Source organism: Typopeltis vanoorti, chromosome 5, assembly GCF_054136105.1.
Source record: "Typopeltis vanoorti isolate ZY-2024b chromosome 5, IOZ_Tvanoo_1.0, whole genome shotgun sequence".
In the NCBI taxonomy this organism is placed as follows: domain Eukaryota; kingdom Metazoa; phylum Arthropoda; class Arachnida; order Uropygi; family Thelyphonidae; genus Typopeltis; species Typopeltis vanoorti.
Genome location: NC_143553.1, coordinates 46,353,000 through 46,366,733, shown reverse-complemented (window position 1 = coordinate 46,366,733; position 13,734 = coordinate 46,353,000). Strand labels below are relative to the sequence as shown.

The 13,734-nt window shown below is 35.1% G+C and overlaps 1 protein-coding gene across 1 annotated transcript in view; it reads right to left on the bottom strand.

The window, feature by feature from the left end:
- LOC150106355 (serine/threonine-protein kinase 10-like) overlaps positions 1-13,734 on the bottom strand; it is a 413,234-nt gene that overhangs the window by 122,840 nt on the left and 276,660 nt on the right. The window contains exon 17 of the mRNA XM_090393096.1: positions 704-833. Coding sequence (XP_090249222.1) covers positions 704-833 — 130 coding nt within the window. The remainder of the gene's footprint in view (positions 1-703; positions 834-13,734) is intronic.

The following is a 13,734-nucleotide window of genomic DNA, read 5'->3' as shown; positions in this document are numbered from 1 at the left end:
TACTATATGCGGCTCTTTCTGTTTTAATTCACTGGCAGTGTTGGCATTCTATGCTGTAATAAACAATCATTGTCACTGAAAATGGCTTGGAATTTTCAGGTTAAAATATCTGGTTTTATCTAAATAAACAGTATTACTTATTCCTTGTGTTTTCGTGTAAATAATAAATAGTAATTCTATGGCACAAGTATCTCTAAAAGAGCAGGGTCTTTACTTTGAAAGTGGTGAACGAGTGGAATGGATTGCCAGAGATAGTTATGAGCACCCCAACACTTTAAGATGTATGGTAGGTATTGTGTTAATGGATTTTTTTGGATCTCCTGCAATTAGTCTTTGACTCCATGAAGTATCCATATAAATAATAATAACATATATCACCTTCTTTTTTTCTCTTGCAATCTAATGACGATCATTCAAAATGGACAGCTGTAATTGATTCTACACAATCATGCTGACTCACATCTTTATTTAATGTTTAACTGGGTTATATTTTTATCTTTTAATATTTTATATGGTAAAAAATTATAGAACTCACAAGAATATATATATATAGGAAAAAATTAAAAAAATTTTTAAAACTATAATAAATTTATAGACTGAAAGCAGAAATTGTAATTTTCACTTTTGATGAAATATATAAAATAATTGGTTTTGATATTTCTCAATCATTCTTTCAAAGCCTTAAGACTACACATAAACTAACCTCTAAGTAGTTGTTGTTTTTGTTGAAGGAACTGTTTTTCTAAAAGGGCAATTCTTTCTCGATGCGTTTCTCCTAATCTTTTCATAGACAACTCATGGTTTTCATTTAATTTTTCTAAGAAGATTCTCTCCTAGTTAAAATAAATATTTGAAATAAATTTGACATTATTTAAGTAGTATTATTATATTCCTTATACTTCACAAAAAGTCCTTTTTGTAAACTTCAATCTCTAATTAAAATTGTAAAATATTTTGTGTAAATTCAGTTTTCAGGAATTAAATTCTTAATAAATTTCTTGCTCATTTATATCTTATTCAATTTGACTGAGTGAAATCAGTAAACATATCCTATTGTTATATTCAGGATATTAGTCATAATCAAGATTTCAGCTTGTTTATTATATGCAAATGCAATATTATTCATAATTTCTAGAACTAGATTGGAGTTCAGTCAGGAAGTAAAATACTGTGTTCTTATCTTTTTACTAAGGTCCATCTGAATGGAATGGAAATTGAAAAATACAAAAAAAATTACAATTAATATCACACAAAAAAAATCCTTAACCCACCCATAGCATAGTATGAAATGTGCTAAAAGTTTACAAAAAAACCTTGTGTGGGTAGGAGTCCCATTAAAAAATCCTTTATCCCCCACCAGCTAGACATTAAATAATAATCCACATTGGGTAGCTGAACATCTGGAAATGCTTCAGAGGAGCTCAAAATCATCATAGGCTTTTATCAGACTTTCTGTCATGCAGTGTTGTAGCAATGACAAATAATTAATCATGTATGAATTAGTGATGTGCAGCAAAAATTTTAGCCACAAATCCCTTCTGCTTGAACATCAACAAAAATGTGTTAAAAAAAACTATATAAAATATGAATAAAAACAAAGTAAGCAACATAACTGAATTATTTTAATTATTAATGCATTGTATGTGTGTTTAAAATTATTAACTGACTTAAACACTGAGAAAAAATAAAAGAGATTTAATAAGGTTTCACTACTAGTTTCATCGGAAATGCCGACTTCGTCAGGTGACTACAGTACCATGGAAAAAACAACATCTTAAAAATATATTGTACTTTAGACAAAACAGAGTTTAGAACAAGTAGTAGTTATGTTTGAAATTGAGTCCGAGCGTTAGTTCTGGCATGAAGCACTGTGCGTGTGAATGATATCACGAGTGCAACAAAACTGGATTACAGCGCTATGTGAATCGGATAGGCTGTAACTGAGATTGCTGTTTAGATGGGCAAGGGCGAGAGCTATTTCTTTGGATTCCAAAATACGTCTTTCTAATTCATCGGAGCATTTATGGATGTTTGAAGTTGAGTTCCAGTCTATTTGATGTTGTCTTCCTTCAACATTGGTACTGGTTGAGAATAAAGCGTGGCTGGATAGGGCAATAGCACGGACTCTGTTATAAGAAATGTCACGTTGGTGTTCTTCTAGGCAAAGAGAGATGGGACTTTTCTATCTGGCCATAATATGGTTTGCCACAACTGCAAATGATTCTGTATACTCCTGGGAACTGAAGAAGGTTGTGTTTTACTTTAGGTTGACTGAGATAAGATTGGAGTTTTGGAAAGGTGGAGAAATATGTTTTAACGTTAAATTTCTTCAGGATTTTCGCTAGTTTAGGAGAAAGAGAACTTATATACGGTAGGGAGATGTAGGCTGTTGGGTTTGAGTTATCTTCATTACTAACGTACACTAAGATGATTATAGATATTTTTAGGAGAGTAACCATTATTTAAGAAAGTCCTTTTGAGGTAACTAAGTTCTTGTTGAAGTTCCTCTTCTTCTGACAACAAGGTTCTCGCCCGATGAGCTAGTGTGGAAATAATTCCTAATTTCTGAAGGTGGATGGGTGGTGGTAGTGGTGAGACAAAGCGTGTAGGTATCTATTGGTGTGTGTGTGTGTGTATGTTGGCTTTCTAAAGATAGAAATCTTGAGACCACCTGTTGTTCAGTTTTATATCTAGAAAAGCTAAAACACCATTAACTTCTGATTTGGACGTGAAGTTTATATTTTGATGAAAATGATCCAGAAAGGTTTGTAAGTTTTCTGGGCCATGCACCCAAAGTAGGAAAATGTCGTACATGTAACATAGCCAGATTTTGGGTTTCAGGTGTCAATGAGGAAATGGCCTTTTCCTCAAAATCTTCCAGAAAAATGGTGGCTAACACTGGAGACAACGGGCTACCCATTGCCAAACTGTTGTTTCTGTTTGTAGATCTTGTCTTCAAATAAGAAGTAGCCTGAATCCACACAATGCACAAGTAAGGCTAAAATCTTTTTAGATAACTTGTTTTTTAAAAGACTAAGGACTTCCTGGGTTGGAATGTTGGTGAATAGTGAGACTATGTCGAAGCTTACCATTCTGTCTGCTTCGTCAAGTTGGATGTTCTTTATCTTCGAAACAAAATAAGCCGAGTTTTTGATGTATGAAAAGGATTTTCCTGTGAGATGTTTTAAGGAGGAAGCAAGATATTTTGAGAGATTTTATGTAGGGGAGTCAATGCCTTCAACTATTGGTCTAAAAGGAGTATTTTCTTTGTGGATCTTTGGAAGCCCATATAAACAGGGAATAAGTGGATGAAGAGAGCAGAGTGATAGGCAGATTTTCCTAGGTAATTCTAAGGTGGATTTGAGGAAATTATTTGTAAGGTTATGTAGTTCTCTCGTGGGGTCTCTTTGAAGTTCAGAGTAAGTATTATAATCTAATAATTCACAGATCTTGATGCAATAATCTGATCTATTCAAGATGACAGTGGCGTTCCCTTAATCAGCTGGCAAAATGATGATATCTTTATTATTCTGCAGTTGATAAATAGCTTTTCTCTCCGAACAAGAGATGTTGTTAGTGGGAGGTCTACTATTGTTGTTGACTGCAAATATAGCTTCTATCCTAAGTAGGTTTGCATCCTGTGTTGGTAGATTGGAGGCAGCTTTTTCTATTTTCGTAAGAAAAAGTTCTTTAGGAATAGATCTAGATCATAGGTTCCCAAAGTGGGTGGTACCGTTCCTCCAGTGGGCACTGAAGCCTTCTAGGAGGGGCTATAGTGGGATCAGGAGCATTTGGGGGCATTCAGGTGTTCTAGGGGTCGGCGGCTCTTTATAGAAGAAATTATTAATATATATTTAAAAATTAATTATTTTCGTGATTTTGAGATTAGATAATTTAAAATTTAAATATTGCATTTTAATTCATCTTATGCCCATCTTGCACGATCAATTTTTTTTATCAATTTTCTATGTCAATGAGAAAATAGAGCATGTATATATGTGTGTATAATAGATTATGTTTACAGTAGCAAATATATTCGTTATATTTCATTTCAAAATATATATAAAATATATAAAACCACTTTTCTAATTGATTTGTACAAAAATATACCCAATTTTATATAATTTATATAATGGGGGGGGGGGGGCGTTACAAAATTTATGTCTTGCAAAGTGGGCGGTGGCCCGAAAAAGTTTGTGAACCTATGATCTAGATGAAGGGATGAAATTAAGCCCCTTGGAGAGTACATTTATTTCTGCCATTGTAAGAATACATGAGGATTTATTAACAATAACATTATTAAGAGTGTGTGATGCAATATTAGAGGATAAACGGTCTTGCATATGTTTGATGGAATCAAATTTCCTAATCACTTTATATTTATTGGTGTTTTGGGTTCTAGCAGCAAAAAGTGCACTAATAGATTTAGTCTCATTCCAAGATATATTGTCTAATGAAGACTCTAGGCTGTTTTCTAACGTACTTTTTTTCGAGAGCAAAGAAGCTAAACTATGTTTGGTATCCATAATCCTTCCTGCCTCCAATCTACCAACACAGGATGCAAACCTACTTAGGATGTATTTTTAAGATGTTGTTTTCTCCATGGTACTGTAGTCACTTGACGAAGTCGGCATTTCCGATGAAACTAGTAGTGAAACTTTATTAAATCTCTTGTAATTTTTCTCGGTGTTTAAGTCAATTAATAATTTTAAACATGCCATTTAACCAAGTCAATTACTCTGTAAATATATATATATATATAGTAGATACTATAGCAAACTCCTAAGCACTAGAGTAACCATGCAATATAACAAACAGAGTTTGTTATACCATATGGTTCACCATAATTAATTTAAGGACACAAAGACTGAGTCTCCCACTCCAATCACAGGAAACAGAACAAAGTTAATGGCAGAAACACAGAATACAAATGAAATGATAGGAAATCATAAATGATGACCGACCACAAAGGATTAGTAGGAACCAAATACATAAAGCATATGAAATGAAAACATGATTTGGAAATGCTTATCTGCTGCTCATTGACATGCAAAGACATACATGTTCTTCAAATGACACTGACCTCTACTTTCCCTGTAAAGAGTTCTTAACTCTTTTTCATGTACTCATCATTTTGGCATACAAACTGAAATAAGTAACAAACTGCTGACCTACATTAAACTTGCCAACTCTGCTTCTGCTCAAATGAAGGACAGGAATATAATTTCTTGTTGAGTAATAATAAGAAATAATAATAAAATAATAATAAGAAACATATATGAAGAGCATGAAATTATAAAAATGAAAATCCAGGATTAACATTTAAATATTATGTTAGTGTCATGTACCTGAAATCTTCATAGTGAACTAAATATGTGCAGTCTATACAAAAATATCCTGAAAATTTTAGCAGTCAACTGTATAACTGGTTACATCTAATTAGAAAGAGGAAGGAAGGAAGAGGACATAAGCAATGAACACTAGCCTGCATAAGAATGGAGTTTGGGACAGCTGTTGTGAATGAGTTAGCTCTCTAAATGGACAGAGACTCAATGATGGATATTATGTCTCTGTCCAATTAGGAAGTTTGTTTATTCACACCAGCTGGGCCAATTAGTTTTCACCTGCCCTTAGGTTCATTCACAGTTCACTAATGCAGATTAGCTGTTCATCACTTATGTTCCTTCCTTTTTTTTTTCTTTTTTTTTAATTGGCAGTGACCAGTTATAAGACAGACTCACTGTCTAAATGTAAAAGTTACTTTTAATTCTAATGGTACATACAGTATTTAGGTCTCAATTATATTTCAGGAAAGTGATATGAAGCTATTATAATATTTCAAAATATTACCAAAAATATTAGCCAGTTTGGGGAAAGAGGGAACTCTACCCCAAACTGACTAAAATTTTAAAAAAGTTCAACATCAAAACATGCTTCTCTACTTTACCAAAACTCCGATCTATCCTTAGTCGGCCTAAAGAAAAACATCACCATCTTCAGTTCCCAGGAGTATACAGAATTATTTGTAGTTGTCATAAACCTTACTACAGACAAACTGATAAATCAATCTTTCTCCATCTTGAAGAGCACAAAAGAGACATCTCTTATAATAGGATTCGAGCCAGGCCCTTACTAGCCACTTCTTGTTCTCTGTAAACTCTGATGAAGGCTGCCAACACCAAATACACTGGAATCAAACTTCTAATATTCACAAATGTTACGATGAACTTGAAAGATGTATCCTGGAGTCAAAAGAAATCACCCTCGATTCTACCCACATGAATAGCAACCTTAGCTACAATTTTCCAGATTCGCATAGCTCTGCTGTTCAGTGCTGGCATTCTCGAGAGATCACACACACGCGCGTATAAATGTAGCTAGAACTGAAGCGCAGACTCCAATTTAAACTTAACTACAGTTTTTGATAGCTCTGTTATTCATCATAATCATCATCATCAAATTCCTGCCATGTACACTCAAGGGGTGTACAGGATATGATAGTACTACATGAAAAAAATTACATCATTATTAATTTCCTATCTACAATTTTCCTCCAAATCAGCCTGTTACTTGTCAACACTCCAACATTATCAGATCTTATATTTCTATCATCTAAAGCACTTTGTACCCTATCAATCCACCTATATCTTGGTCTTCCTCTGGCTCGTTTTGCTGCCAACCTGGCAGAGAACACTTGTTTTGCTAATCTTTCCTCGCCCATTCTGTTTAAGTGACCATACCACCTGAGATTAGCTCTGCTAACACATTCCTGGATGCTGACAATGTCAAGTTCTTTCCTAATATCCTCGTTTTTAATATGATATTGCCATTGATGCCATCTGTTCACGCTATAATCTTTCTCAGGACTCTCATATCTGTGGTCTCTAGTCTTTGGTCAAGTGTTTTACTTCTGACCCAGCTCTCAGATCCATAAGTTAAAACTGGTTTGAACACTGTCTTGTATACAGCTAATTTAATGTTCCGACTAATTTCTCTCTTATTCCATATGAATTTATTCAATTGACTTCCTACCATACCAGCTTTGCTGATTCTGTTGTCTATTTCTATAATTAATTTACCATCTTCAGTAAAAATCGTGCCTAAATAGCTGAAATGTTTTACTTATTCCACAGGTTCTCCATTCACAACACAGTTGACATTTTCAATGATTCTGCCTATTTTCGTTGTATTTTTTCTTTTTATTGCTGACCTTCATACCATATCTATTACAACAGCTATTCAATTTAGTCAGAGAATCTTGCAGACTAGTAGCAGATTTATTTAGAAGTATAACATCGTCTGCATAAAGCAAAAAGCTGACATTAACATCTCCAATTTTGATATCATGTTTAATACCACTTTCCTTCATAATATGATCCATATAGATAATGAATAACAGAGGGGATAATGTAGATCCTTGTCTCACACCAGATTTAACATTAAACCATCTTCCTGTACGTCCTTCAATTCTAACTGCTGACTTACAACTCAAATAAAGACTAAGTATTGCTTGATATAATGCCCCATTGACACCATATAACTGCAGCGTATTGAATAGATTCTCTCTTGGCACCTTGTCATATGCCTTTTCAAATCGACAAAACTTAAATACAGATCTTTGTTATATTCTCATGCTTTCTCGATGATTTTTCGTAAAGTGAAGATCTGATCCTGACAGCCTCTATTTGGCCTGAATCCAGCTTGTTCTTCACCAAGCTTTTCTTCCACAATTCTTCTCAACCGTTTCTCAAGTATACTTGCATAGATCTTGCCAGGAACACTCAGTAGGAAAATACCTCTGTAATTCTCACATGCAGTTTTATTTCCCTTTTTATATATGGGTACTATGAGAGCTCTACTCCAATCATTGGGAATTCGTCCCCCTGTCCAGGCTTTCTGAACTATGCAGTGCAGCCACTGTAAGACTCTTATACCACCATAATTCAGCATTTCTGGTCGAATATCATCTACTCCTGCTGCCTTTCCACATTTCAAGCCATTGATGGCTTTTTCTACTTCAAGTATGGATATGTATTCCTGACCTGCATGCCTGGTCAGTGTTTTTTACCACTGTGCTGTCATCACTGCTTGTTTCATTTAGCAGTTTTTCAAAGTAATTACTCCATACTTCAAGGATATCTTTTTCTCCCGTTTTCATGTCACCTTTATCATCTCTAATTCCTTTTACAGCACTCTTTCCTCCATTCTTAAGCTTCTTCAACAACCTCCAGAATATTTTGCCACCGTCTTGATATTTATTTTCTATATTCTTGCCAAAGTCCTCCCATGACTTTTGTTTAGCTAGTTTTACACAGTGTTTAGCATTCTTGCATTTGTCTCTATATTCTCTAAGCGCACAAGCTGACTTATTTGACAGGAACTTTTGATATGCTTTCTTCTTTTCCTTCACTGCCTGTTTAACTTCCTGTGTCCACCAGGGAGTTCTGTTTTTTTTATCCTTACAGACAACCTCACCACATGCCTCTCTGGCAGAATCAATCAATGTTTTTTTCAGAGTTTGCCACTGAATCTCCAAGGTTTGATTCCTGTTCTCAAACTCTTTCATTTTTTCTTCAATAATCTTTGTGTATTTTAGTCTACAGTTCACATCTGAGAGCTGCTCAACTTTTATTCGCTTTAAAACTTTCTTACATGTTATTCTTTTCAATATTAAATTCACTTTTATCCTGCTCAAAACTAAATAGTGATCACTTCCAATTTCAAATCCTCTGTACACTCTGGTGTCCTGCACCAGGGAGAAAACATCACTATCAACAATAACATAGTCAATGAGACTTTTCTTATTCCTAGCCTCTTCTCTCCATGTGAATTTGTGCACATTTTTATGTTGGAACATGGTGTTAGTAATAACCAGTCCATGTCCTGAGCAGAAATCCAACAGATATTTGCCATTATTATTAGCTTTGCTCTTTTCTCCAAATTTTCCCAAAATATTTTTGTATGTCTCACAATCATTTCCTACTCTGCTATTTAGATCCCCAACAAGGACCAACTTTTCATTTTTCATTGTGTCTGTTGCTTTTTCTAAAGCCTCAAAAAACTCCTCCACTTCAACCTTAGCAGAACCTTCTGTGGGACCATAGACACAAATAAGTCTCATTGTCCAGTTCCCCATTCTCATATTTGCCCACATTACTCTACTTGAGACTGACTGCCATTCAAGAAGATTAGCCTCGTATTTTGTGTTGAATACTATGGCTACTCCTTCTTTTCCTTGATTGTCATTGCCTGAATATAACATTTTGTATTTATTGCTCAGAAAGATCTCACCAGTTTTGGTCTTTTTTGTTTCAGTCACCCCTATTATGTCGATCTGGTACTTATCTAATTCCTCAGCTAGCGCCATTTCTTTGCCATTCAAGCTTCTTAAGTTGATAGTACCGATCTTTAACTCTGATGATGTTGAGTTGGGGTTTGTTTTCAGATTTGTTCCAGTAGCTGACTTTTCGCTGTTCGCCCTGGTTCCCTGGCAAAAACAACGGGGCCTTTTTTAACCGGGTGACGCACCAGCCGGCATGAAATTCTGTCATGTTGTACCATCATTTTTTATTTTGGTTTAACCAATAAGAATACAATTTGGTCGGCTAAATCCCAAATTGCCAGCCCATTCTCGTTCGTTCAGTATCCAAATAGATACCCAACAGGGTGCACCACGAGAAGGTGAGGATTGGACATTAGGTCAGAAGCCCTGGTCGGTTCTCCGCATTCCATTAAAGGCTATGTGGAGGTTTCTGTCAGTCTTTTTTTTGTATGTACCTTTGTACTTTGACATCTGATGAAGTTGGCTTACCAACGAAACTAGTTGTGTCCTTATCTTTTCTTTTTTTTTTTTGAGAGATATTCCTTTCAGTCCTTATATACATTTCGTGTATTTTATGTGTGTTCTACAAAATCTGGAAAAGTTTATGTAAAAAATTTTATATCGACATGGATACTTTATTGCATGGAATCCTTACATTCCTAATTAAAGGCACTTATTATTATTACTATAGGAATGTGTAAAAAAGACCGAATTTGACTAGGCTGAGGAATAATGACATCAACAAGACTGAGGACAATCCCAGCCCACAAAATCGCCTAATCAGATCATCACAAAATAACTCTCGGAAAGACCTTCAAAATAGGAATATGGAACATCAGAGGACTCCTGCATCTGGGAAACTAGATATAATACAGAACGAAATGGAAGACAATAAGATACCAATCTTAGGGTTGGCTGAAACTCACTGGAAAGAACGTGATCATTTTACAACACATAAAGGAAACAATCTCTCTGGTCCAGACCATGACAGTGAAAAGGGAGTTGCAATCATTGTTAATAAAAACATAAGCAAAGCAGTAAAAGAATCATAACAGTAAGACTAAACACCAACCCAATTCCAACAATGCTGATACAACTTTATGCACTCGCATCAAATGCAGAAGATGAAGTAGCGAAAGAAATTCTACAAAGACCTAAAGAGAGGAACATGGAACATCATGAAACTATGGATACAATACCAAGAAAGGATATTCGAATAGTTCTAGGAGACTTCAATGCACATGATCATCACTTAAATGGAATCATTGGAAAATACAGACTGGGAATTAGAAACGAACAAGGAGAAAACTATTGTTCTGCATTGAAAGGGAATTAGCAATTACTAACACTATGTACAAACAGCACAAGAGGAGACTATACACATGGGTAGCACCTGGGAATCATTGTAAGAATCAAATCGACCACATTTTAATCGACAGAAGATGGAGGACACTAATCAGTAACACCAAAACACTGCCAGGTGCAGACTATAGATCAGATCAGATCAGATCAGATCATCGATTATTAATCTCTATTTAAAGATCCATCTGAAAGCAAACAAGAAGAACAGCAACAAAAGATGCAACTTTTCACAAATGGACAACAAATTTACAATGGATATTGAATCAGAGCTCAAGAAACAAAAAAGCACACCTCAGGAAACAAGCATTGAATCGCATTGGACACACCTAAAACAAACCATTGGAAAATCTGCAGCCAAAAACATCCCAATAAAAAAGAAGAATGGCAGTCCATGGATTACAAAAGAGACCCTAGAACTAACTGAAAAAAAGGAAAAAAAAATTAAAATAACAGATTGGCAAAACCCAAATTACCTGAACCTGAATAAAGTTATTAAGAATCTTATCAAAAAGATAAAAATAGCTATATCCAAAATATCTGCAAAGAAATAGAAAGACACTCCAACTCCAATGAAGCAACAGATTTATTCAAGAAGGTTAAGGATATAACCAAAAAATTCAAACCAAAGCTTAATATGATTGCAGAGGAAATTGGCAAGATCTTAAATAACACTAATGACACAGCCAGAAGATGGAAAAAGTATTGCACCGAGCTTTACAAGGAGTCAGCAATTCAACAAGAAGATGAGGGAGCTATGAAAAAAATGTAAACGGAACCAGAGATCCTCAGAAGTGAAGTAGAACACACAATCAAAAAATTAAGGAATAACAAAGCTCCAGGTCCTGATTCAATACTGGCTGAAATGCTGAAAAACCTTGGAGAGAATGCAGTCAACTGGATATGTGATTTATGCAACAAAATCTGGAAGATGGCCAAATGACTGGACTAATTTCATCATTCGCGCTCTGGTGCTAGAGAAGATTGTTAAGAGTGTATTGGACAGAAAAATGAACAAACAAAAGTATCCTAGAAGAACTGAATATCCACACACTACTGATAAACATAACTGACAAGAGAAGAGTGCAATATTTTGGACACATATGTAGAAGAGAAGGCAACTGCCTGGAAAAAATAATCATTGAGGGAAAACTGTATGGGAAAAGAAAAAGAGGACCCCCCCCTCCCCCAACATGTGGATTGACCAAATATCAAGAATCACTGGACTTAAACTAGAATAAGCAATAAGAGAAGCATATGGGAGAAAGAAATAGTGAAGTATCATCAGAAAGGTCACGAGTCCTCACACATGAGGAGATCCGAGAGAGAGAGAGATTATTACTATTACTATTAATTATTATTATTATTATTAATAGTAGGTACATTATTATTGTCAGTAGTAGTAATAATAATGATTATTATTCCCCCTCATCATCCTCTCTCATCAACCTAATGGTTGGTGGGATAGCAATGCTACATTACTAAGGACTAATTTCTATTGTCTTTCTTGTCCAATGAGTGTTTCCTGTCTGTTAATGTGTGTGTTCATAGGACTGGTTTGCCTGTTTCCTGGAGGAAAAAACTCAGCTATCTCTATATGAGGTTTGCTAACTCGCCTTCAGCTGAAGAGAACTGAGAATAATTATTCATGTCACAGACAGGATTCGAACTCAAGTCTTTCAACTAAAGGGCTTTGTAAATATTATGCATTATGGGAAGGTTCACTACCCAGACTGATACCAAGGTTCCACCTTGGTATTTCTTTTGGGTCTGGCTTCCACTGATGAGACCTCAATAAAGGTCAAAACTGGTCTGGATAGTGGCCCTTCCCTTAATACACACCCAAAAGGATGTGTGCTTTGAATTATGAGATACTAAAGCAATGTCATTAGCTTCTATATACAAGTAGCCTAGTCATGAAGGATACTTCACGTGCAAACTTTGCTTATACTTGGATAAAGGATTAAACAAGAATATACCATATTTTTCGACTTAATAAGACATGCTTTTTTGTACCTAAAATTGATCTAAAAATTAGGATGCATCTTATACACTGAAGTATTTTTTTATGTATGTGCAGTTACAGTGCATCATTACTTGTCAGTAATGCGTGATCAGTTTGAATAGTTGCATGGTCATTAACAGTCATGCATTTAAACTAGTAATCAATATATTATTACATTTAATTTTTTTTATAATCCATGGATTCTACAAAACACAGACATAGCTATACAATTAATTTTTAAGCATATTGTGATTGAGTATAAAAAAGTATGGCAGTAGGCCAGCAGAGCAGCATTTTGTGCCACCACCTATATTAAAATGCTACAACCTTGGAGGACCCAAGTGCAGCAATTAATAGAAGTTAATTCTAAAAAACACAATCTCTGCAGAAAACCTAATGAAAAATGGCCAAAAATTGAAAATCAGGATCATACATGTATTAAAATTTTAAATAAAAAAAATTAATATTTACATTTAAAATTTCATGCATAATTCGCATGTCTTATACTACAAAGAATATTTTATTTCTAAAAATTCGACATGAAAAATGCGATGGCAAAAAATACCGTAATTTCTTGGTATTTTTTATTTAATCTTTCTTCTTCTTCTTCTGCAGCTTATCCCACTTAAGTAGGGTCGCTGTTTTTTTGTGGAGTCTCCTCCACATCCTCCTGTTTTGGGCTGTAAAAACATCCAAATTCTTCATCCTCAAGTCCTCCTCCACCAACTCCTTCAATCTCTTCTTTGGCCACTCATGCTTCCTTTTCCCCTGCACATCCATCTGCATGACCTTTCTTCCCACATACTTAGCCTCCCTCCTCATCACAAGACCAAACCATCTCAACCTTGCCTCCTGTATCTTCGCTCCTAAGTTTGTAACTTTCGCTGTTCCCCTAACATTGTCATTTATCAGACGATCCTCTTTGGTCACACCACACATCTACTTAAGCATTCTCATCTCCACTATCTCCATCCTGCTGATGCTATTTTTTCTCAGGGCTACAGTTTTCACAGCATACGTCATAGCTAGTCTCACTTTGTCCCGTAAA